This window comes from Salvelinus fontinalis, unplaced genomic scaffold (genome assembly GCF_029448725.1).
Source record: "Salvelinus fontinalis isolate EN_2023a unplaced genomic scaffold, ASM2944872v1 scaffold_0148, whole genome shotgun sequence".
Taxonomy (NCBI): Eukaryota; Metazoa; Chordata; class Actinopteri; order Salmoniformes; family Salmonidae; genus Salvelinus; species Salvelinus fontinalis.
In genome coordinates, this window is record NW_026600357.1 from 222712 (window position 1) to 247500 (window position 24789).

The 24789-nt window shown below is 41.8% G+C and overlaps 1 protein-coding gene across 1 annotated transcript in view; it reads right to left on the reverse strand.

The window, feature by feature from the left end:
- The window catches only part of LOC129843502 (pre-mRNA-splicing factor CWC22 homolog), a 66441-nt gene extending 46137 nt beyond the window's left edge, over positions 1 to 20304 (reverse strand). The window contains exons 1-14 of the mRNA XM_055912254.1: positions 20195 to 20304; positions 18797 to 18905; positions 12320 to 12582; positions 11994 to 12049; positions 11680 to 11766; positions 11151 to 11396; positions 8811 to 8939; positions 8347 to 8515; positions 8005 to 8058; positions 7786 to 7921; positions 7348 to 7554; positions 4070 to 4132; positions 3626 to 3724; positions 2547 to 2631 (exon numbers count right to left, since the gene is read on the reverse strand). Of these exons, the coding sequence (XP_055768229.1) occupies positions 2547 to 2631; positions 3626 to 3724; positions 4070 to 4132; positions 7348 to 7554; positions 7786 to 7921; positions 8005 to 8058; positions 8347 to 8515; positions 8811 to 8939; positions 11151 to 11396; positions 11680 to 11766; positions 11994 to 12049; positions 12320 to 12582; positions 18797 to 18905; positions 20195 to 20257 (1766 nt within the window). The 5' untranslated portion in view covers positions 20258 to 20304. The remainder of the gene's footprint in view (positions 1 to 2546; positions 2632 to 3625; positions 3725 to 4069; positions 4133 to 7347; positions 7555 to 7785; positions 7922 to 8004; positions 8059 to 8346; positions 8516 to 8810; positions 8940 to 11150; positions 11397 to 11679; positions 11767 to 11993; positions 12050 to 12319; positions 12583 to 18796; positions 18906 to 20194) is intronic.
- Positions 20305 to 24789: the final 4485 nt, after the last annotated feature.

The window sequence follows — 24789 nt, forward strand, 5'->3', positions numbered from 1 at the left end:
TTCAAAATCGGGGGTGTGAACTAGGTTTCTATTCAAGCGTTGATCGTCATGGTAATGGCTCTATAGTATTGGAGAAAAGTTGAAAAAACGGACCCTCCGTTACATCGTGACGTGTCATGTCGTAATGTACAGCACGCATAAAGCAACTATTTCTGTCTTACAATCTCTCTCCACCAGGTGAAGCACTTCTCTCATCGTTTAAAAACAAGAAATGGACAGTGACGGGGGTAAGGGGGGATACCTAGTCCTTTTTTGCGCCATCATTGCATGCGATCATCATTCTCAAAGACGCTTTTTACTTCTAAGATCACTCTAGCACCGCCCTAAAAACCGGATTCAAATTCGACACAAACCTTGAAATAGGTATGTAATGACACATTATATAAACTCTTTATAGTGTTTTATTTAAATTTTTGAGGCGATAAGGTGATAAGTTGGACAGATCAAGTGGGGGAAAAAAGCAATTTTCCTACAACTTCTCACTATCACGCATTAGTTTCGCTTCCCCACCCACCATTTTTAAAAAAGAGACGACGGGGCTCATTGCCTGCTTGAATTATGCAGAAACTGGCAGCGTTCAAGTCATGTAATTGATTATGTTGGAAAGGGGAGAAATTGTGCTTTACAATGTTATTGACATTACAATTGATCTGGAAGTATTACGTTTTTGGGGTGCTAAAATAAGGGCAATTGTACGGACCAAGGCGATGTACGAGTTTACGTTAGCTTTGTGACATTATTAGCCAGCTAATTCTCATAAACTCAATAATTTGATCAGATAAATTGGCTAATGTTGCTCAATATTTCTCTGGCTAGCTAACGGAGAATTCCATCCAATTAACAAGCTTCTTAACAATGCTAACAATACTTGTTCCACCACACTTTCTCCCTCACCTCAAACTTTCCAAATGCCAGTTGTTTCGGTTACAGCTCATGAAGTATGCTTCATAAACTTCTCACCCCCAACTCCGTGGTCAGGCTTCTCACCTAACGTTACCTCTTCGTTATCTTTCAGGGGACGCGCTGCTGTAACTGGCAAGCTGCCTTTCCGGTCTTTCCAGAGCGCGCGCTGATGCTGTAACTAGTAAATTGGTAGTCTCTTCTCTCGTTCAACATTTAACAGAATATGCTGCATTCTGTTGTTATGTGAACGATTGGCTGAACCTTGGATACAGCCAGTATTGCTCCAAACGCGCATCACTCGCTTACTACAGCCAGTAGTGATCCAAAACCCCCTCCTTTCCGAAACGTTTCTCATCGGATCTACACGAAGCACGCCGAATTTCTCCACAAAAGGTGACTAGTTTGCATCCCTGTACGATGTACTCTAATAACCCAGCCATGCACGCCGCTACACCGGGGCTAGGAAGGGATATAGCCCCGTCACAAATCTGCGTATCCCCAGTTAAGCCCCCTAAAGCATTTTAGTATTTATTTTTAAACAAAGAAATATGTACAAGTTAATTACCAGCCATTCTGTTCCCAATCTGATTCCTGGCTGCGTTCTCGTGCCGCGCGTGTACCCTGGGAAAATACGTCTTTGCACGTGAGACGTTTTGGTCATTGCCTTGTGGTCACTTCTATTAGGCTTATAGCGATTTTGTTGAATATTCTTTGGCCAAATTCAATTAAAAACTACATTTAAATATAATGTGCTGTGTGCCATATCTGCTTTTATTGAAAAAAACGAGAACTTCCGTATAACTCTGAAGTCATGAAAATCGACCATTTTCTTAGCACCCCCCACGTATTGGTCAAGCTTGCCCTTAGCCCCGGGAGACAAAAACATCCTGGCGCCCGTGCCTGAACCCAGCGCAACTAGAGAGATAAACCTCCCAAAATGATGATGAAACTAAAGCATGGTGCATTCTGATCGTAGACTTCACCTCAGCTGCTGTGCATTAATTAATACTTCACCACCTGCTGCAGCTCCCTACGGGCTCACACACAAATAGCGTTTGCTGGCCCAGAGTACTTAGCAGCTCTGAACGTAATTTGCGAAAAACCATGTGCACCAATTTTACATGTAGAATTGCATGAAAAATGTCGGCAGTCATACATCTACAGCGGGTGATCCGCTGAACGATCGTCCGAAGATGCAAGATCCACATTCGGTGCGCTCTGCACTAGCCTTAACAGCAATTATATTCTATCTAGAGTCAATAAAACCTAGATTATGCCCCCCCTCCCCATTTTTTCACCCATTTAAAACATTTTATGTCAATGAATGTGTGCAAATCAAACTTTCAATGAGACTAGGGGGGGGGGGGGCGTTCTTAATAAAAATACAGCTTTAAATAAACTGCATCCTTCTACACTCTTCTCTATCTGCAGTGGACATGGAGGGATTTTCAGCCATCTGGTTAGGGTTTTATTTGAGCCCTGAGGAAAAGTCTACTACTGTCCCATTTCTGTTGAATACATCCCTGGATTTGGGCACGTTCCCGTTCTGTTGGCATTAGCAGCTCTAGTTTACTTTTCTTGACAGAAAAACAGCATTCAGGCAGCGCGGACACACACACACACACACACAGTATAGTACCCACCTTGACTGGATGGCGAGATAGATGGTGCGGCGAAATGCGACCAGGTTGACTTCCGTCTGGTCGAAGATGGTGACTTTCTCTGCTTCTATAAAAGGAAAACAATCAATAGTTGGAGGGGTTGTATTCATTGTTGCACCATCACGAGTTTGTCATAATATCCGTCTCCAAACAGAGGTCAGTCAGTCTGTCTCACTTACTCTTTACAGAGAGTTATTTAAACTCTTCTTAAATTGTTAGTGAAGGAAGAATGCTGAGCAGATTAGCAATGAACAATGTGGTTCTGTGGCATGGTGCTACTAGCCCACAGAGATGACAGACATGGCTCTTGGGTAGTTCAAAATGTTGATTGGGGACCTCCTTGAAGCGAAATGTGAATATTTTTCTTGAAAATGTGTATTATATTGTATTTTACATTGTAAATTGTGTATATGCAGAGCTCCCTTGTAAGAGACCGTGGTCTCAATGGAGACTCCCTTTGAAAATAAAGGTCAAATAAACAAACTGAAAAAGACTGCACTCACTGTAGTAGAAGTCACTTTGAATAAGTGTCTGCTACGTGGCATATCATATTTTATTGAAACTGTGGGGTCACACAAGTCTATAGAGTAGGAGTACTTTATGGATGTAGTGCAGAAGTGTTCTGACAGGTTGTCTAGAAGGGGAGCAGAGCAGTCAGACCACTCCTTCCTTCCTAATGGTCTTGGTATGTGGTGCATTTCCTTTGCAGTCCTGAGCCGCTGGGGATGAGATTTCTGGGACAGATAACCTCTGGGACCAATGACGACAGCCAAGGCCGAGGCCACCAACACTGTCCCCAAGTGCTCCCCCCCTCAGTTAGGACACAGAATACCTACTGCAACATCAGTGAAAAGTTACATGTAGCCTAATGTATACCTTTTCAGGTGTGTTCAGGTGTCTGTCTGTTTACTGTTGTTTGTTTCTTATTTCGATTCTATGTGACTTGTGATCTGTGGAAAGAACTGGCTCATGAGGGATATGCCTAATAAGCGTAATCAATGGCATCAATCAGTCACTGTCACTATCAAGAGTCACATGGACCCTAGTACATGCATATTTACCATCTCCGCCCTCTTCCCCCTCTTTTTCTCCATCATCTTCATCATCGTCACTTCCATCCACGTCTTCTCCAGAGTCACTGCTGCCCTCATCCAGGATCTCTGAGGGGAAAAGACAGGTAAATGGTATACTGTACCTTTAAAACAATAACTTCCTTCCACATTTTTCTTCCAAAACAACGAACTGAAATGTCTCCCAATATGTTAACACAATATGTTAACAATGTCATTGTGACAGTATAATGCAATTCAATTGGTTTTGGTAATACAAAATGACTACTCTATGGTAGCTGCAACACTAGCTAGGTAGCAGCATGGCTCCACAACCACTTATCCATTACACTTTACACAGCATTCATTTCAACGGTATACTGTAATAAGAATGGCCTTATTGCTTCACCTTAAGGCATTTAATTGGCAGTGTGATCCCTCAAACTATCAACTCACCCTTCTTAATTGCTTTGTACTTCTCCTCGTTCTCCAAGAAGTCTGGATCCATCTTAAAGACATCTGCAAGATGGACAGAAGCATTGTTTTTAATAGCAACCATTAGTTCGCAATTAGTACATTTCAGAGCAATTAAAGTTATTGCAAATGAGACGCAATCAGAAGTAATAACCCATAAAAAACAGAAGCACTGTGTATTAAGATGCAATTCATTATAGGGCTTAATGTGACAATTGCTTTCCTCCCCTCTTGCCCCCTGAAGGGATGCTTGTATAGATTTTCAATTAGGAAAAGTTTGTCTGTGCTGAAGCTACAGAAAATATGCTTATTCTGTTGAATTGTACAAACATAAATAAATAGCAAAACAGAGGCATAGTTTTAATGTCAGTATGGAAATGTAACCCTCTTATGAGACCGAGGGAGAGAGAGAGGCTGAGAGAGAAAGCAAGAAAGAAAGATGGACAGAGATGGATATTGAAAGAGCGACCGAGCGAAACAGAGACTGTGTCCAAATATCCATACATGAGTCCTAAACAGTAGACCGTTTGAGTATGCTGAAAAAATAGAGTATACTTTAAATGCCAAGATGTCATTTCAGCTATTAGATATTGGGATGCACAACCAAAATCATTGAATAGCAGGAAACCACGCAATAACGCATTCTCAGTATGCGAAAATAGAATGTTTAATAATAGTATGTGACATTTCTAAAATCGAGTATGGTTGAAATGCCAGGATGTTATACTCATTTTGGCTTTTCATCTAGTAGAATTCAATGCACAATTTTCAACAATGCATTGGAAAAGGTGGGCTGCGAGTGACAGGCCCTAGTTCTCTTCAAGGAGCCAACAAAACTAGACTTCTTAATTGGGAAGATGCCCGAAGCCCTGTTCTCTTGGCCTTCATCAGAGCTTTTAAACTGAATACTAAACCACCTTTTGATTTGTGAATGTGTCGGCACAGGGGACTCAGGATGTGGCTGCGTTATTGATGTCATGTTAATCAGGACTTTTAACATATGGATTGTTTTAGTATTGTAGTCAAGGCTACCTATGTAATTTATGAATCAAGCCTAAGCAGTCATTCTGATCTCTTTCCCAATGATCAGTGCTTTCATTTATTTTGTTGCTGTCCAGCAGTTCTGAATTTGCGATGCACCCATCCAAGTTTTTCTGTGCAATAGTCTTATGATTTGAACATTTGAACGTTTTGGTGTGTGTACTAGGCTATTTGATTTAATTTATCTATGTTATAGCACTTTGGTTTTACTAATAAATATGTTGAAATGGAACCAAATGACCTTTACCAGTCTTCAGTCCTTTTTTAAATAGGATAGATGGTCGAATGTGATAGTCTGCCTATATCCAGCTTCGAGAGGTCAAGAAAGATAGAGACTGACTGTGATTTCTCTCTTCTAAGAGAACATTATTCAACACTGGGACATCTACAGAGAGACTGATAAGGGAGGAAACCCCCAGCTAAATCTGTATAATAAGCCCCAACCCGTAGGGACCTAAAGGACAGCAGGTGAATTTTCTTTCTCCCCTGGCAATGAACGATCATGCTGAACACTCAAATTATCACAGTTAAGGCTCAATCTCAGTTGCTTAAAAATATGTTATCTCCTTGTCTCCTCGCATTCATTTGCACTGATTTGAAAAGACATGGTCAATGCTCATCAATAGGGTGGATTTTATCTGGTCAGTACAGGTAAGGACAGATTTTCAGACAGTGGAGAAAGAGCAAGGATATTCAAGTGATGCTCCAAAGGTTTTGTATCATTTCAGATAGAAGATTTGAAAGTAGTGCTCACGAGCCAAAATGGGTCCCCAAATTTGTTGTTTTTGTGCAATTTGTATAATACACTACATGACCAAAGTATGTGGACACCTGCTCATCGAACATCTAATTCCAAAATCAAAGGTATTAATATGGAGTTGGTCCCCCTTTTGCTGATATAACAGCCTCCACTCTTCTGGGAAGGCTTTTCCACTAGATGTTGCAACATTGCTGAGGGAACTTGCTTTCCTTTCAGCCACAAGAGTGAGGACGGGCACTGCACTGATGTTGGGCGATTAGGTCTGGCTCGCAGTCGGCGTTCCAATTCATCCCAAAGGTGTTCGATGGGGTTGAGGTCAGGGCTCTGCGCAGGCCAGTCAAGTTCTTCCACACCGATCTTGAGAAACCATTTCAGTATGGACCTCGCTTTGTGCACGGGGGCATTGTCATGCTAAAACAGGAAAGGGCCTTCCCACAACTGTTACCACAAAGTTGGAAGCACAGAATTGTCTAGAATGTCATTGTATTCTGTACCACACCTCTGAACCATGAAAAACAGCCCCAGACAATTATTCCTCCTCCACCAAATTTTACAGTTGGCACTATGCATTCGGGCAGACAGTGTTCTCCTGGCATCCACCAAACCCAGATTGGTCCGTCAGACTGCAAGATGGTGAAGCGTGATTCATCACTCCAGAGAACGTGTTTCCACTGCTCCAGAGCCAATGGTGGCAAGCTTTACACCACTCCAGCTGATGCTTGGCATTGCACATGGTTATCTTAGGCTTGTGCGCAGCTGCTCGGCCATGGAAACCCATTTCATGACGTTCCAACAAACAGTTCTTGTGCTGACTTGTTAGTGAGTGTTGCAACCAAAGACAGACGATTTTCACACGCTAAGTGTTTCAGCACTCAGCGGTCCCGTTCTGTGAGCTTGTGTGGCCCACCACTTCGCAGCTGAGCCGTTGTTGCTCGTAGACATTTCCACTTCACAATAACAGAGCTTACAGTTCACCGGGGCAGCTCTAGCAGTGCAGAAATTTGACGAACTGACTTAGGAAAGGTGGCATCTTATGACTGTGCCACGTTGAAAGTCACTGAGCTCTTCAGTAAGGCCATTCTACTGCCAATGTTTGTCTATGGAGATTGCATAGCTGTGTGCTTGATTTTATTCACCTGTCAGCAACGGGTGTGGCTGAAATAGCTGAATACACTAATTTGAAGGGGTGTCCACATACACTATATATAAAAAATTCAAATTCGCACAATATGCCACGAATTTGTAAGTGATACCGGACTGCATCTTTAACCGATTAGGCCTGCTAGCTAGGGGCTATTCAGCATATCTTCTTGGATGTCATAAGGTGAATGCACCAATTTGTAAGTCGCTCTGGATAAGAGCGTCTGCTAAATGACTTAAATGTAAATGTAAATGTAGTCCTCTTGGGGTGACACGTGTGAACTGATTCTATTGTATATATTATTCTATATTATCTTACTCAATATATCTTCCTGGTTGTAGTCATCCTCTAGGGGCAGCATGTGTGTGAACTGATCGTCCTCCTCCACTAGGTCCAGCCCCTCGGGGACAATAGGGTGGTCCTTAAACCCGTCCTTCCTAATGGCGAACATCACCTCGATCATGTACTGCACACGCTTGTCTATCTCCGACTCGTGAAGGATGTTACGCAGCCGCTCGAAGATGGCTGAAAACAGACAGAGACAATGTTTGAATTTAATACCAATAAAAACGCAACATAAGAGCACCAAAAACAAGATCACCAGAGAAATTAATAAAGAAATCACTAGATTTTTCTGAATGAGCTGTGATAGACTGCTAAAAGGATTCTGTAGCTGTGATGATGGAATTGATGCTTCAATCACCCAAGCCTGTTCAAACTAAGAGCGAAGCGGAAGTGTTGTGTATTGCTATGTACCATTGATGCCTCTAGGGGAGACTTCAGTGAGTTTGAGGCCACACTCCTTGAGGAAGCTGATGGACACCTCCACGCTGTCATCTGTAGGTCTCTCCAGGAGCAGAGTCAACATCTCCAGACACAGCACCTCATGGGCCTGGGTGGGGAACAAGGGAAATAGGGTTACAACACTAAGTGCCTGTGCGCGGTGTGTGATCTAGCATAGAAAAGAGGACTTACCACATTCTGATTGACCAGGTGGGCAACGAACTTTGATGCCGTGAGACATTGTGCCTGAAAAACAAGGATACAAAATAATTTGGAGTTCAGTTGGTAGAGCATGGTGCTTGTAAGGCCAGGGTAGTGGGTTTGATTCCCCAGACCACTCATACATCAAACATATGCACACATGACAAAGTCGCTTTGGATAAAAGCGTCTGCTAAATGGCATATATTATTATTATTATAAATTTAAACAACTACAAAGTGACTTAGATACATTACAACTCCTTATTCTCCACAATATGCATCAACATTTAAGTTGTTTTAGTTCAAACATCTAGTGCATAACCAGCCGGTCACCTTGTCGTTCCTCCGGTAGCCCTTGCGGAAGTTAAGGATGAGTCTCTTGAGGATGAGCTCTCCTATCTGAGGAAACTTGGAGTTGATGATGGCTACCACAGCAGCATAGACGTGGGTGAAGGTGGCCGAGGCACTCTGGGCCTGTAGGGTGGACCTGGCCAGGAGACCTCTGGAGAGCAGACACACAGACATGAAACACACACACACACACACACACACACACACACACACACACACACACACACACACACACACACACACACACACACACACACACACACAAACATTCGTGATCTGCACTTGTATGAAGTTAATCTATGTCTCAAAGCACACTAAGAAACTTTAAATGTTTCTGACTGCAAACATCTTGGACAGGTCCCGCTTGTAGAAGACATTTGATCTCAATCAGAATAGCCTACATAAATAAATATGAAATAAATCCATTAAAAACCTTGGTCCATTACCTGCCCCTGACGATGTTCTCCTGCAGCAGTTCCTGGATGATCATGGCGATGTTGGATACGTTCACCTTGTTTATCAGACCATTGATGGACTTCTTCAGAGCCTCCCAGCTCATACGCTGGTAAGCCAGACTAGAAAGAGGGGGGGTGGATAAGTAAGCCCTTTGAAACAATTGTCAAGACCTACTGTATTTTTTGTGTATCTGAACAAACTGGTGTGATGGGTATCCTTTGATTAGAAAAAATAATTGTAATACATGTTCCCTGACAACTCTGCCCTTTTTCAAAATGGTGTTTCTCTACCAAACTGACTTGTTGCGGATAGAAATCAGTGCGTGACGACATAGTTCACACAAAATGTACTTTTTCGCTTATGTTTTCATGTACCGAATAAAAATCTGAAGTTCAATGTGTTTCCATCACATTTTCAACTCTACTGATTTTGTCACAAAAATTAAATAGCAAATGTGTGCTCTAGCCAACAGCTCATATACAATGTGGCTACTCTATATTACGAGATTATTATGGATAATAGAAAAAATATTTGAATATATCAAAAAGGCAGACAAGCATCAATCATCATTTCACCAGAAGACGACCCTGGATATTTATTGGAAAGCAGCATCAAGTTCACCGTTCATCATGACTTATTTAATCTGTAGCCTAATAAACTGCATGGTTTCCCGAGTCGTAGTGGGAGGACCACATACCATATCATCGCGACTCAAAGTTTACTTCGATATGATAGTTATTATATAAATATTTACGCATAAAGGCGTTTACACTGCCATTTCTCGTATCATTAATTTTAAAGACACAAAAAGATCGCACCCCCTCAAACAAATAAATCATCTATCAGAATTTATGAAATTGTTCCCGAAACGTCCTTTTCCCATCACAGCTGTCATGATTTAAAAAAATGTATACAGTATGACTTTACTTGGATGGAAACTGTGGATGGAAATGTGGTTAGTAACTGGAAACGTTCCCTGAAATAACTAAAACTCCTCCTGCATCCTCAGATCAGCTGGTCTGGGATATAGCGATGATGGTGCTGCTTTATTTAAGGCCCCTAGAGTGGGGCACTGTGTGTGGTGTGCGTAAGTGTACTCAGTGCATGTGTGGTGTGCGCAAGTGTACTCAGTGTGTGCGTAAGTGTACTCAGTGTGTGCGTAAGTGTACTCAGTGTGTGCGTAAGTGTACTCAGTGTGTGCGTGGCGTGCGTAAGTGTACTCAGTGTGTGTGTGGTGTGCGTAAGTGTACTCAGTGTGTGTGTGGTGTATGTAAGTGTACGCAGTGTGTGTGTGGTGTGCGTGTAAGTGTACTCAGTGTGTGTGGTGTGCGTGTAAGTGTACTCAGTGTGTGTGGTGTGCGTGTAAGTGTACTCAGTGTGTGTGGTGTGCGTGTAAGTGTACTCAGTGTGTGTGTGTGTGGTGTGCTTAAGTGTACTCAGTGTGTGTGTGTGTGGTGTGCTTAAGTGTACTCAGTGTGTGTGTGGTGTGCGTAAGTGTACTCAGTGTGTGTGTGTGGTGTGCGTAAATGTACTGAGTGTGTGTGTGTGGCGTTGTGTGTGTGAGTGTTTAAGTGTATCCAGTGTGTGTCTGTCTAGGCTCTGGGAGGACGGGACAGTCCTCCCATCTATCCTTCCAATCCCCTTCATTGCCCTCCTCTATCCCAGATGATCTTAGTGAACCAATCTTTACTTCATTATCCGTGTCACCTCCTTGGCTATGTCCCAAACGTCACCCTATTCTCTTTATGTTAAACTTCTTTTGACCGGGGCCTGTAGGGCTCTGATCAAAAGAAGTGCACAACATAGGGGGCCATTTGGGATGCACCACCTCGTCTCAGGGCGCTCGGCCTCAAGGGGCCAAAATGCTTTTCCAGGAGATGAGATTAGAGGTAGGTGACTGTGTGAAAACACCTTGAGTGACTCTGTCCGAAATAGCATCCTTTTCCTTATATATAGTCCTCTGCAGGGATTCCCTATATAGCAATAGGTAGGGAGTAGGGTGTCATTTCAGACGCAGGCAGATATCCACACCTTTCTCAGAGAGTCAGCTGCTAATTTTAGAGCCTGGCTCTGACACCTAGCTCCCGCCAGACCAAAAATAAATATCTATTGTGTCGTCATCCATTGATTTCCTTGACAGCTCGGAACAAACGATATGGCATTTGAGCCTGGTTGCATTTCATCATTTTATTGAAATAGTCATATTTCATTCTTTCAAATAAATATGGTCCAGCTTCATCCCCTTTTCGAGTTCTTGTGTCAACTACACCATCCCTTCATGAAGTAGGCTATAAAGTATTTCCAGTCTAGCAGACATCAGCTGAACTCACCTGCTCTTGTCAGTGATCTGAGCCTGCATCATACGTAGCTTGGCCGGGGGGATGTAGGCTCCACCAGTTCGGGTCAGGATAGGGTCCAGTTCATCCTTCTTCTTCTTCACTGGTGGTTCCTCTGCAGCAGGGTCCTTCTGGGCTGGGGAGGGCGATCGGCCTCTCCTCCTGAACTCAGCCTCTCTGTCCCGACTCGACCGGCGCTCATAACGGTCGTAATATCTGTCTCGATCATCGTCCCTTGACCTGTGGGTGATGCAAAGGCATCTCAATATATCAATACTGCAGCGATCTTTTTAAGAATGAAGCTAGGGCAAGTCTGAATGTGGTCTACTCTAAATGAGTTGTAAACACAATATAGATGAATCACATTTTATTTAGAAATCCCTTTTTACATGAACAGTTGTCACAAAGTGATTTACAGTAACCCGGTCTAGACCCCAAATAACAAGCAGAAGTGGCAAGGAAATGCTATCCCAGAAGAAAGAAACCTCAAGTGTAACCAGACTGTGCCATGTTGTTTCCGTACCTGCTGTAACCTACTCTACCATAGCGCCGATCCCTCTCCTGACTTCTGGAACGGGACCTGGAGCGGGACCTACGGCGATCATCATCCCTGGATGGACCAATGAGAAACAAAATGAGGGTTGCAAAATTCATGATTTGTTTCCCAGTTTGAGGATTACCGGAATCAGGAGGGAATAAGCAGGGGGTGAATCCTCCAACTGGGATTTTTGCTAATTCTATGGAACTTTTGAATTGGGAAAGTTGAACATTTGGAAGGCCTGAAGAGTGAAGGATGACATAGCTTTTATCTGCAGCTCTATGGAGTTAGTGACTCACCTGTCATCTGGGGTGGGGCTCCTGCCTTTGTTTACACTCTGGTCATCTGGACCATGCTGGAACACAAAACACAACATGCCAGAATCCCCTATCTGGTCAGTGTCTGCAAACACATTACTACACTGCATACTTTTGTATTAGTATTACCCTAACAGTGCAAATATCAGCTAAGAGGGCCGGCTTCTCAGACACAACTGAAGCCTAGTACTGGACTAGAACGCATGCTCAATAGAAAATCTCTATTGAAAATGCTTCTTAGTCCTGGACCAGACTTTCCAATAAGTGTCAATGAAATGAGTCCCTGAATATGGCTGTCAGTCACTCACCACGATCTGTGCCACACTGCTCTTCATCCTGCGGGCCACTCCCTCATCACTGTCTTCATCACTGCTCTTATTGTCAGAGCCACTAGAATCCCCCTCCTGGCTGACACTGGCATTGGAAGGGACCCTACTGCCCCTGGTGGCTTTGGAGCTGGCTACTCCGGGACTGCCTAGAACTATGGGGGCCTCCGATCCAGGGCTGGCCTCTCTGGGGCCTTCGTCTCTGGGACCGGCTGCAGGACTATCTGCCCCCTCTGGTGCCTCCACTGAAGACAAAACACAGTTAGGTTAAAGTGTCTTTTCAGTTCCACATGACATTGTATGATTATGAGTCTAAGTCTATTTGTCTGAAATTAAATTGGTTTTCCTTGGAGACAAACTCAAACTCAGGTCTTCGCTTCATCACGCTTGCCTATTGTTGAAAATAGTGAACGTGCTGTTAATGAAAGTGGGTTATGGACATGCATCTTGAGTCTTTTAAAATATAGACCATCTACATTCAGACCACAAGCAACCAGCAAGAATGAAATGGTGCGAGAGTGAACTTTAAAAATGTCAATTGACATTCAGTTAATGCTCTATATGAGGGACCTGACTGTGCTGAAGGCTTAAGAGCAGGAATAATTGATGAAGTGCACTGTAGAGGCCTGCTGAGATGGATGCCTTATTGGACCAGTGACTCGTCCTCAGTTCACGTATTTCTGACTGTAAGCAGATTGCTGAGTAGACTGTGGCAATATTAACTTATCATGCAGCTGTTACAGTTAACCTGTTCAAGAAACAATAGTGCAGAAATTAAATAGTAACACAATTAAATAATTTTAAGTTGAATACTGCGAACATTACTTCAAGTTCTGTCTAATGTGTATAGTAGGGGTGGAAATGCACTTTGGTGATGAAATTTCACATTTTACCAAGATAAATATGATCACTCATGTTCTGAATTGTTTAGTGGGGTCTTTCTCTAACATATCATTAACATTGACTATATCCAAAAAGTCTGATTTCTTAACCTAATACATCCGATAATAAGTCCCGAGCTCGGTTGACATAGCTGCGCAGGTTACTCGTAACAAGTTGAGGATTTTACATTGTGTGATCGTCGTCATCAAAGTTGTTTGGTCTCAAAAAGCTAAATAAGAATGACAAGATCTGATCAAATAAAAAGCTTGGCATTAGTCAGTGCTCCGTTGACATTTCACAGACATACGCTTGTTTTTATGAGAGATCTAAAAGAACAGAAATGTTGTATTAATATGAGAAGCCTATACAAAAAAATATGAAAATACTACATCTCAAAATCAATATCCATCTTTATTTTTTATTTATTCAACTAGGCAAGTCCGGACGACGCTGGACCAATTGCGCGCCGCCCTATGGGACTACCAATCACGGCCGGTTGTGATACAGCCTGGAAGACGCAGTGCCTTAGACCACTGCGCCACTCAGGAGCCCATCTAACCTCTATATATATATCCCCCCCCCCCCCCCCCCCTGTGGATTCGAGAAGATGACGAGTTCAACAGGAAAGTGAACCTGTCAGGTAGTCAGTAGCCTTAATTCTTGCACAGAATGCAGCCTAGCTGACAAGGTCATTTTCCAGATTTTTTAAAAATCCTCCGGCCTCCATTGATTTAGTCACCCTAATTCTGGCCATCCTACAAGGGTAAAAACTCCAATCACTTTTGAACGGATTATGATAGAGACATGAGGTTTGAAACTTTTGATAGAGTATTATCGACATAATTAACATATTATTTTACCCATTGGTCAAAAGATGCGTTTTGATTGGATACACTACCTATAGTGAAACAATTAGCCTACAAAATAGCTTGAGGGAAAGACTGAGAAGCATCCATTAAATCCATACAGTAGCTGCAATCCCAAAGCAGTGGTGTGCCTTTCGGGCAACTGCAATCAGTGCTAAAACTGAGTCAAAAGGTCTCTGACAGCAATATCCACTTCTAGATGGTAACAGCACTGCCTCACCACCACTCACTGATATATGATGCATTGTTGAAAATTGGCTTTCGCAACTTCTGATTTGTGTAATACCAATTAAAATGCTCTTATGTTGATACTGAGAAATAAACAGTAAACAACATTCACTGACACTATTTGCAACCAAGACAGTGAGAACATCCGGTCTCCATAGTGCAATAACAACAATAGCATCATAATTCCCTCCCTAGACTGCTGTGGGGGAAATACAACAGCTCTAAGGTTCTGCCCCAAATGGCACCCCCTTCCCTATATAGCGCACCACTTTTGACCAGAGCCTTATGTAACCTGTTCATAAGTAATGCACTACATATGGAAAAGGGTGCGATTTGGCACACAGTCTAACTCAAGGCAGCCAGAATAAGACCCTGGGTGTTACAGGGGATCTACTTAAAGGACTATCAGCAGCAGGCAGCACATTCTGCGCTCTGGCACTTTTCAAATACCCTTGGGTGGATGTCGAGAGGCTTGTGTTGCCCTCTCCGTCTGTCTCCCTTTTTCTCTGCCTCCTATTCCCATTCCCTCACTCTCCATTACTATCCTCTTGGGCTCTATCCTCTTTCTCTCCATCTTTCTTCCTCTCTCTCGGAGCGGAGGAAGGATTTGCAACAGCTCAGCAGAAGGGATGATTGAAAGCATTATCTGGACAATAACACAGACTCAGAGAGCTGCTAGGCTGGAACTGTCCGTCTGTCAGTGATGAGGATGAGAAACCAGGTAAACAACGGAAGGGAGATAGTGGTAATGGAGGTTATTGGGACAAATCCAAGTTCCAACACGGCTTGGGAAAAATATATGATTTCTTCTAGACATACAGTACCAGTCAAAAGTTTGGACACACCTACTCATTCAAGAGTTTTTCTTTATTTTTATTATTTTCTACATTGTAGAATAATAGGGAAGACATCAAAACTATGAAATAACATATATGGAATCATGTAGTAATCAAAAACTGTTTAACAAATCAAAATATATTTTATATTCTTCAAAGTAGCCTCACTTTGCCTTGATGATAGCTTTGCACTCTCTGCATTCTTTCAACCAGCTTCATGAGGTAGTCACTTGGAATGCATTTCAAATAACAGGTGTGCCTTGTTAAAAGTTTATTTGTGCTCTTTCTTTCCTTCTTAATGTTTGAGCCAATCAGTTGTGTTGTGACAAGGTAGGGGTGGTATACAGAAGATATTTGGTAAAATACCAAGTCCATATTACGGCAAGAACAGATCAAATACGCAAATAGAAACGACAGTCCATACTTACTTTAAAACTTCTTATGGCTGCAATCCCGCTAACGGGATCGATATGACAACAGCCAGTGAAAGTGCAGGGCGCCAAATTCAAGTGCAGGGCGCCAAATTCCTCAAACATACATCTTATACCATTTTAAATGTAATCTTGTTGTTAATCCCACCAAAGTGTCCGATTTCAAATAGGCTTTTCAGCGAAAGCACCACAAACGATTATGTTTGGTCACCGCAAAATCACAGACAAACACAGTCATTTTTCCAGCCAAAGACAGGAGTCACAAAAAGCAGAAATATAGATAAAATGAATCACTAACCTTTGATGATCTTCATCAGATGACACTCATAGGACTTCATGTTACACAATACATATATGTTTTGTTCGATTAAGTTCATATTTATATCCAAAAACCTCAGTTTACTTTGGCGCCATGTTCAGAAATGCCTCCAAAATATTCGGAGAAATTGCAAAGAGCCACATCAAATAACATAAATACTCATCATAAACTTTGATGAAAGATACATGTTTTACATAGAATTAAAGATACACTTGTTCATAATGCAACCGCTGTGTCAGATTTCAAAAAGCTTTACGACAAAACACAATATTCAATCATCTGAAAACAGCGTTCAGCCACAAAAGCAAGCCATACAGTTACCCGCCAAATTGTGCAGTCAACAAAACTCATAAAAAGCATTATAAATCTTCACTTACCTTTGCTGATCTTCGTCGGAATGCACTCCCAGGACTCCCACAAGAAATGTTAGTTTTGGTAATGTCCATCATTTATGTCCAAGTAGCTATTTTTGTTAGCGTGTTTGGTAAACAAATCCAACGTCAGGAAGCACGTTCACTAAATGCTGACGAAATGTCCAAAAGTTCCGTAACAGTCAGTAAAAACATGTCAAACGATGTATTGAATCAATCTTTAGAATGTTTTTAAACATAAATCTTGAATAACGTTCCAACCGGAGAATTACATTGACTTCAGATGAGCGATGGAACAGAGCTCCCTCTCATGTGAACGCGGATGGTCAGGTCATGGCAGACCTGACTAATTCGCCTCTCATTCCCTTCACAGTAGAGGCATCAGACAAGGTTCTACAGACTGTTGACATCTAGTGGAAGCTGCAAACTCATCCATATCTCGCTGTGAATTCAATATTCGCTGTGAATTCAATATTCAATTCTGGGGCTAGCCAATTGAAAATCGACTAGCCCCAGAATTCCCACTTCCTGTTTAGATTTTTTCTCAGGTTTTTGCCTGCCATAAGAGTTATGCTATACTCACAGACATCATTCAAACAGTTATAGAAACTTCAGAGTGTTTCCCATACAATATGAATAATAATATGCATATATTTGCAACTGGAACTGAGGCGCAGGCAGTTTACTATGGGCACCTCTGTGCACCTTTCATCCAAGCTACTCAATACTGCCCCTGTAGCCATAAGAAGTTAAGACATGAAGGTCAATCAATGCGAAACATTTCAAGAACTTTGAACGTTTCTTCAAGTGCAGTCGCAAAAACCATCAAGCGCTATGAAACTGGCTCTGATGAGGACCGCCACAGGAAAGGAAGACCCAGAGTTACCTCTGCTGCAGATGATAAGGCCATTAGAGTTACAAGCCTCAGAAATTGCAGCCCAAATAAATGCTTCACAGATTTCAAGAAACAGACATCTCAACATCAACTGTTCAGAGCAGACTACGTGAATCAGGCCTTCATGGTCGAATTGCTGCAAAGAAACCACTACTAAAGGACACAAATAACAAGAGGAGACTTGCTTGGGCCAAGAAACACGAGCGATGGACATTAGACCAGTAGAAATCTGTCCTTTGGTCTGATGAGTCCAAATATTAGATTTTTGGTTCTAACCCGCCGTGGCTTTGTGAGACGCAGAGTAGGTTAACGGATGATCTCTGCATGTGTGGTTCTCACCGTGAAGCATGGAGGTGGTGGTGTGATGGTGCTTTGCTGGTGACACTCTCTGTCTTATTTAGAATTCAAGGCACACTTAACCAGCATGGCTACCACAGCATCCTGCAGCGATACGCCATCCCATGGGGTTTGTGCTTAGTGGGACTATCATTTGTTTTTCAACAGGACAATAAGACCCAACACACCTCCAGGCTGTGTAAGGGCTATTTGACCAAGAAGGAGAGTAATGGAGTGCTGCATCAGATGACATGGCCTCCACAATCACCTGACCTCAACCCAATTGAGATGGTTTGGGATGAGCTGAACCACAGGGTGAAGGAAAAGTAGCCAACAAGTGCTCAGCATATGTGGGAACTCCTTCAAGACGGTTGGAAAAGCATTCCAGGTGAAGCTGGTTGAGAGAATGCCAAGAGTGTTCAAAGCTGTCATCAAGGCAAAGGGTGGCTACTTTGAAGAATATAAAATATATGTTGATTTGTTTCACACTTCTTTTGGTTACTACATAATTACATACACTACCAGTCAAAAGTTTGGGGTCACTTAGAAATGTCCTTGTTTTTGAAAGAAAATCAAATTTTTTGTCCATTAAAATAACATCAAATTGATCACAAATACAGTGTAGACATTGTTAATGTTGTAAATGACTATTGTAGCTGGAAACGGCTGAATTTTAATGGAATATCTACATAGGCGTAGAGGCCCATTATCAGATATCATCACTCCTGTTCCAATGGCACGTTGTGTTAGCTAATCCAAGTTTATCATTTTAAGAGGCTAATTGAGCATTAGAAAACCTTTTTTGCAATTATGTTAGCACAGCTAAAACCTGTTGTTCTGATTAAAGAAGCAATCAAACCGACCTTCTTTATACTAGTTGAGTATCTGGAGCATCAGCATTTGTAGGTTCGATTACAGGCTCAAAATGGTCAGAAACAAAGGACTTTCTTCTGAAACTTGTTCTGAGATTTGAAGGCGATTCCATGATTGAAATTGCCAAGATACTGAAGATCTCATACAACACTGTGTACTACTCTTTTCATAGAACAGCGCAAATTGGCTCTAATCAGAATAGAAAGAGTAGTGGGAGGCCCCGGCGCACAATTGAGCAAGAAGACAAGTGCATTAGAGTGTCTAGTTTGAGAAACAGATGCCTCACAAGTCCTCACAAGTGACCCCAAACTTTTAAACGATAGTGTACATTTTAGAACAAATGTAACTTTCTAAACATCCATTACAAATTATCTTCATGTAGCAAAGCCTTTTTATGAGAGGAAATAGTAATTTCCACTCACCATTGCTCTTCTGCTCTGCCACATTGTTCTCTCTCCCTCCTTCCTCGGACAGGCTCCTGCTGCCACTCCTACTCCTGCGGGGCTGATCCATGCCACTGGTCTTGGGAGGCTGGAGGATGAACAAAGGACACATAGCTGGTTTAGCCTACTTGGAAGGATGGCTATCTGAACTGAAGCTTGATGTTATGGTGTGTGAAAGCAAAGGGCCTGGAAACAAATAATGCAAGCTGCTCCGTGAACAACAAACACCTCCTAGCGCAGAGACATTAAATACACAGGAGCAGGCGACAATATGATTACTGAGATCATGTCGTAGGCCACTGGCTACCACTGCTGGAAGGACAATGAAATCAGAGGCTGAAGTGGAGAGGTTCTATAAACACATGCACAGGTTATAACAAATCTGAAGGAAGCCAAATTATGCTGCAGTTGTTAGTTATGAGGTCATGGGTGCTGGATACAGTAGGGAGGTTAAGAAAAGGGTAGCTCTAAAAGCCACAACCCGAGCCTACACTTAGCTGCTGTATGCCTTCCTCTGCAAAAATGAAATGCTTCATGAAATTACACGTTTTGTTTATTCTCCAAGATTCCAGGACAAACTGTGATCTAAGGTTAAATATCTTCAGCAAGCTGCTGGGAATCTGACTATGAACGTTTTACATGGAGACGCCAGTCAGCAGATAGGTTGTATTTACTGCTGCTCTTTAATTATTTGTTACTCTTCTCTTTTTTTGTATTTTCTTAAAACTGCATTGTTGGTTAAGGGCTTGTAAGTAAGCATTTCACTGTAAAGTCTACACCTGTGTATTCGGCGCATGTGACAAATACAATTTGATTTGAGGTAGGCACTGCCATGTTTCTCTGCCAATGTGTACAGAATACACATTGTCTATCAACACTGACCACGTTTAACAAGATATTGACTAAAATACATATGGTTAGCTAGCCTGTTGCAATCCAGCCTCTCAACTTTCTGTTATCATGTTTGATGTGGCGTAGCTAGCTAACTTGGTCAGCTAACGTTGATATGACGTGACGTTAGCTATCCAAATAGCTGATGCTAGCGATTTGATCCGACATTCGCACAAAGTTCGTTTGTCAGTGAAGTTATATAGCTAGTACCTAAATAAATCGAAACGGCAGTTAACACCTTGTTTCTACTCTATAGCGTTAGCTGCAAAGGCGCTCTCCTCCATGTGTGCCGCTTTCTTCCATGTGAGAAGTGCAGCAAGCTAGCTAACTTTACTAGCCTGGCTAGCCGGCAGTAAAAAAGGCCCGCTGTAAGTAGCATATCAAATGTTTTTAAAACTTAGAAGAACTACTAACTAATACTGTTGTATTCCTTTATGGGATTTCGTCGTTTTAGTTATTATATATGTATACAAACGTCTTAGCTACCTCTTCTCTAGAATTAGGGCTTAGCTCCACTGCTAAATCGGTGTCGATTGTCTCTGTAGCCATTTTCTCCCTTATCCTCTTCCGCAAGTATTGCTACGGATAGCAGTACGGCCCAAAAAGAGCGGACATACACGTAAACGCTAAATCACAGAGACTCACTGGTCTGGTGCTATTTGGAAGACAACAAATCAAACAGCAAAGTATTTTGCTGTATGTACATTGCATATTACAATGTAACGCGTGCCCTGCATGATTAGCTTAGATATGAGGATGCTTGAAGATACTAAACGTTATTACTGGATCTTAATTGGAGACATTCTGCAGGTGACAGAGTAGAAACCATAGTTTCTGTCCATGTTTCCCAGGGCAGCCTAATTAGTAGTGATGTAAAAGGTATAAACCAAAGAGATAGAAATAGGACTCATATGTATATCTATGCCATTATAACGTCTGTGACCGCATGGACAATGCCATTGAGGCTTCAACCCATAGGAATCCACCCTTAGTTGACTACTTTGACTACTTTAAAATGGCAAAAGCATGGTGGAAGCCCTCAATGGCTTCCACCATGCTTAAATGTTTTTATTTTTTTAACCCTATTTTCTTAAAACTGCATTGTTGGTTAAGGGTTTGAAAGTAAGCATTTTACGGTATGGTCTACACCTGTTGTATTCAGGGCATGTGACAAATAAAATGTTATTTGATTGGATAAATGGTATTTTGGCCACTAGAGGCTTATATCATTCTCTATGGCACAGGTGTCAAACTCATTCCACGGAGGGCCGAGTGTCTGCGGGTTTTCGTTCCTCCCTTGTACTTGATTGATGAATTAACATCACTAATTAGTTAGGAACTCCCCACACCTGGTTGTCTAGGGCTTTATTGAAAGGAAAAACCAAAAACCTGCAGACACAAGGCCCTCCGTGGAATGAGTTTGACACCCCTGCTCTATGGTATTAACATAAAACCACCCCCTTATTCTTCTTTAGATTAAAACAAAGTTTTGTACATGAAAGTGTGTATGTGTACAGACCGTGCTGTGTTGCTGCTGCGAAGGGCATTTTTTTCAGAGCCATTTGAGAAACATGCTGCCTTGCAAATTGTTTGGGGATGTGTGGTCAAACGGTTAGTGCTATCAGGGATCATTGAGACGTCCCTACCTTCAGCCCTAACCTTAACCCCTACTCTAGCCCAATAATGGACGAAAGGAGCCTAACGTTACTCCTTATATTCCAAGGACCTTACATGTTCTGTTTAGAGGTAAATTGGCTCTGGCAACCAAAACAGCCAAGTACAGCCAATCTAAACGTGAGTCGATTTTCAATTGCGGTATGGTTTTAGAAACGTAAAGCCCTCTACTTTCATATCACATCAAAATATTTTCACAAATGCAAAATATACACTTAGACTGTTTTAACAAGTTTTAACAAAGTTGCAGCCGACAGTATTTTTCAGTGACAACACGTTTGTGGCGTCAGTCTTCCCTTACACAGAGGTGTTTGAATACGCAGATGCAGTATCTTGGAACCAAGGCAACGATATGATGGTATGAGGCCAATGCTAGATTAAGTTTAAAAGTTTTAAGTTTTAATATGGACCAACTCCATATTAATGCCAATGATTTTGGAATGAGATGTTTAATGAGCAGGTGTCAACATACTTTAGGTCATGTAGTGTATATCATTTTTTTATTTAACATTTATTTAGCTAGGCAAGCCAGTTAAGAACAAATTCTTATTTACAATGACAGCCTACCCCGCCAAATCCTAACCCGGACGACGCTGGGCTAGTTGTGCACGGCCCTATAGGACTCCCAATCACAGCCGGTTGTGATATAGACTGGAATCAAACCAGGGTCTGTAGTGATGCCTATAACACTGAGATGTAGTGCCTGAGACTGCTGAGCCACTCGGGAGCCCCATCAATGAGCTACTATACCCTACCCTCCTCTTGTCCTTTTACCGTCAGTCTGCTTGCAAACTTTTGACCAGGACCCATAAGTAGTGCAAGTACAGTAGTCCCTATATAGGGCCATAAGTAGAACACTCTAATTATATAGTATAAGAAAATTTTTTAGCAGGCCCCTAGTATGTTAAGCGGGGAATAAGGGAGAAAGAAGTTGAAGAAAGGGGGAGAAGAACATTTAGAACACATTTTGGAAAAAAATTGGGAAAATAAGAAAAAGGGAAAAATGTAGGGGTCATTATAAGTGTTTATTAATTATAATTTTTTATGATAAGTTGAAAAACAATGCAAATGGATTTTTTTATCTGTGGGGAAGAGCGGCCTCGGCCACTCGGCCAGAAATAAAATTTCTAAACAACCACTATGGTCTCCAAAAGTGTTACTTTTCACATTGGTGAATTTAAGATCACTTGAGTTAATGGAACAATTATGGTAGCATAATCATAACATATAGAAAGAAGTGTTCTAAATGATCAGTTATCTGTTTCTTGTGGACTACCTAATATCATTCTATTTACATACTCTAAGAGCTACATATTTTCAAAAGTAATTCAAAGAATTGGTTGAAATATAGAAACATGTTTGTTAATGACAAATGTGAAACATTACACGCACACATACAGCCTCTAGGGTCCCAAGGTTACTCCTTATATGGCAACTGACTGATTCTGAGTGAATGACACAACAGGATCCAAACATATAACAACGTCCATGCATTAGCTTTGGTCGACACCTGCATAGAGGTTGTTATGGCAGTGGAACTGCGTTAAGAGCTGTGAAATCCACAAGCGGCTCCTTGTGCTACCTTATCGCCCTCACTGCCATTGGGTGCAACCCAACCAAGCAACTTTATATATGACAAATCCCATGCAGCCACGTGTCACGTTCCTGACCTGTTTTCCTTGTTTTTGTATGTGTTTAGTTGGTCAGGGCGTGAGTTGGGGTGGGCATTCTATGTTATGTGTTTCTATGTTGGGTTAAATGTGTTGCCTGATATGGTTCTCAATTAGAGGCAGGTGTTTGACGTTTCCTCTGATTGAGAACCATATTAAGGTAGGCTGTTCTCACTGTTTGTTTGTGGGTGATTGTTCCTGTGTCTGTGTCTACCACACGGGACTGTTTGTTCGTTCGTTTAGGTAGTCTGTTCCTGTTTCATGCGTTCTTCGTGTTTATGTAAGTTCTTGTTCAGGTCAGTCTACGTCGTTTGTTATTTTGTAATCAATTCAAGTGTTCTTCGTGTTTCGTCTTTCATTTATTAAATTCATTATGTCTACATACAACGCTGCATTTTGGTCCGACCCTTACTCCTTCTCCTCATCCGAGGAGGAGGCATTAGACAGCCGTTACACCGTGTTAGAAGTTCAAACACTTGACTGTGTGATGTTCTATTGTAGGCAATAGGCCCTACTCCCGATTAGACAGTGGTGTAAAGTACTTAAATAAAAATACTTTAATGTACTACTTAAGTAGAAAGTAAAAAAGTACTTTTAGGTATCTGTACTTTACTTTACTATTTATATTTTTGACTACTTTTACTTCACTATATTCCTAAAGAAGATAATGTACTTTTTACTCTATACATTTTCCATGACACCCAAAAGTACTCGTTAAATTTTCAATGCTTAGCAGGACAGGAAAGTGGTCCAATTCTCTCACTTATCAAGAGAACATCCCTGGTCATCCCTATTGCCTCTGATCTGGTGGACTGACTAAACAGAGAACATCCCTGGTCATCCCTACTGCCTCTTATCTGGTGGACTGACTAAACAGAGAACATCCCTGGTCATCCCTACTGCCTCTGATCTGGTGGACTGACTGAACAGAGAACATCCCTGGTCATCCCTACTGCCTCTGATCTGGTGGACTGACTGAACAGAGAACATCCCTGGTCATCCCTACTGCCTCTGATCTGGTGGACTGACTGAACACACATGCTTTGTTTCTAAATGATGTCTGCGTGTTGTAGTGTGCCCCTGGCTAACTGTACATTTAAAAAAACAAGAATTGTGCCATCTGATTTTCTTATTATAAGCCATATTAGATGACTTTTACTTTTGACTCTTAAGTATATTTTTGCAATTAGATTTACAAAATGTAATACACAGTAATACACTACAATTTACTAAGCCTGACCTTCCATAATTCTAGTCATTGGTCCCGTGTGGCTCAGTTGGTAGAGCATGGCGCTTGCAACGCCAGGGTTGTGGGTTCATTCCCCACGGGGGGACCAGGATTAATATGTATGAACTTTCCAATTTGTAAGTCGCTCTGGATAAGAGCGTCTGCTAAATGACGTAAATGCCTCATGCTGTAAGCATGAGGCATTTAAGATACAACACTGCCATCTACTGGTCAAAGTGAAACGATGACATTATCTCTGTGCCATAAATCAAGACTAAACGTCCTCAGTCATTTGAAATTTCATAGATGTCAGGTTTATTCTACATTACTTAGTGGTGACATATGTCACATTTAATCTTATTCAGACAACATACTGTGTGTTTAAAGTCTGAATCTGATGGCTTCATTACAGTGTATTTAATAATCCACTTCTGTGTCAATATTTACCATGATGATACACAGTGGACAAAAGGAAAAATCAATGTTCTGTGACTGGGAGTAATAAAGAG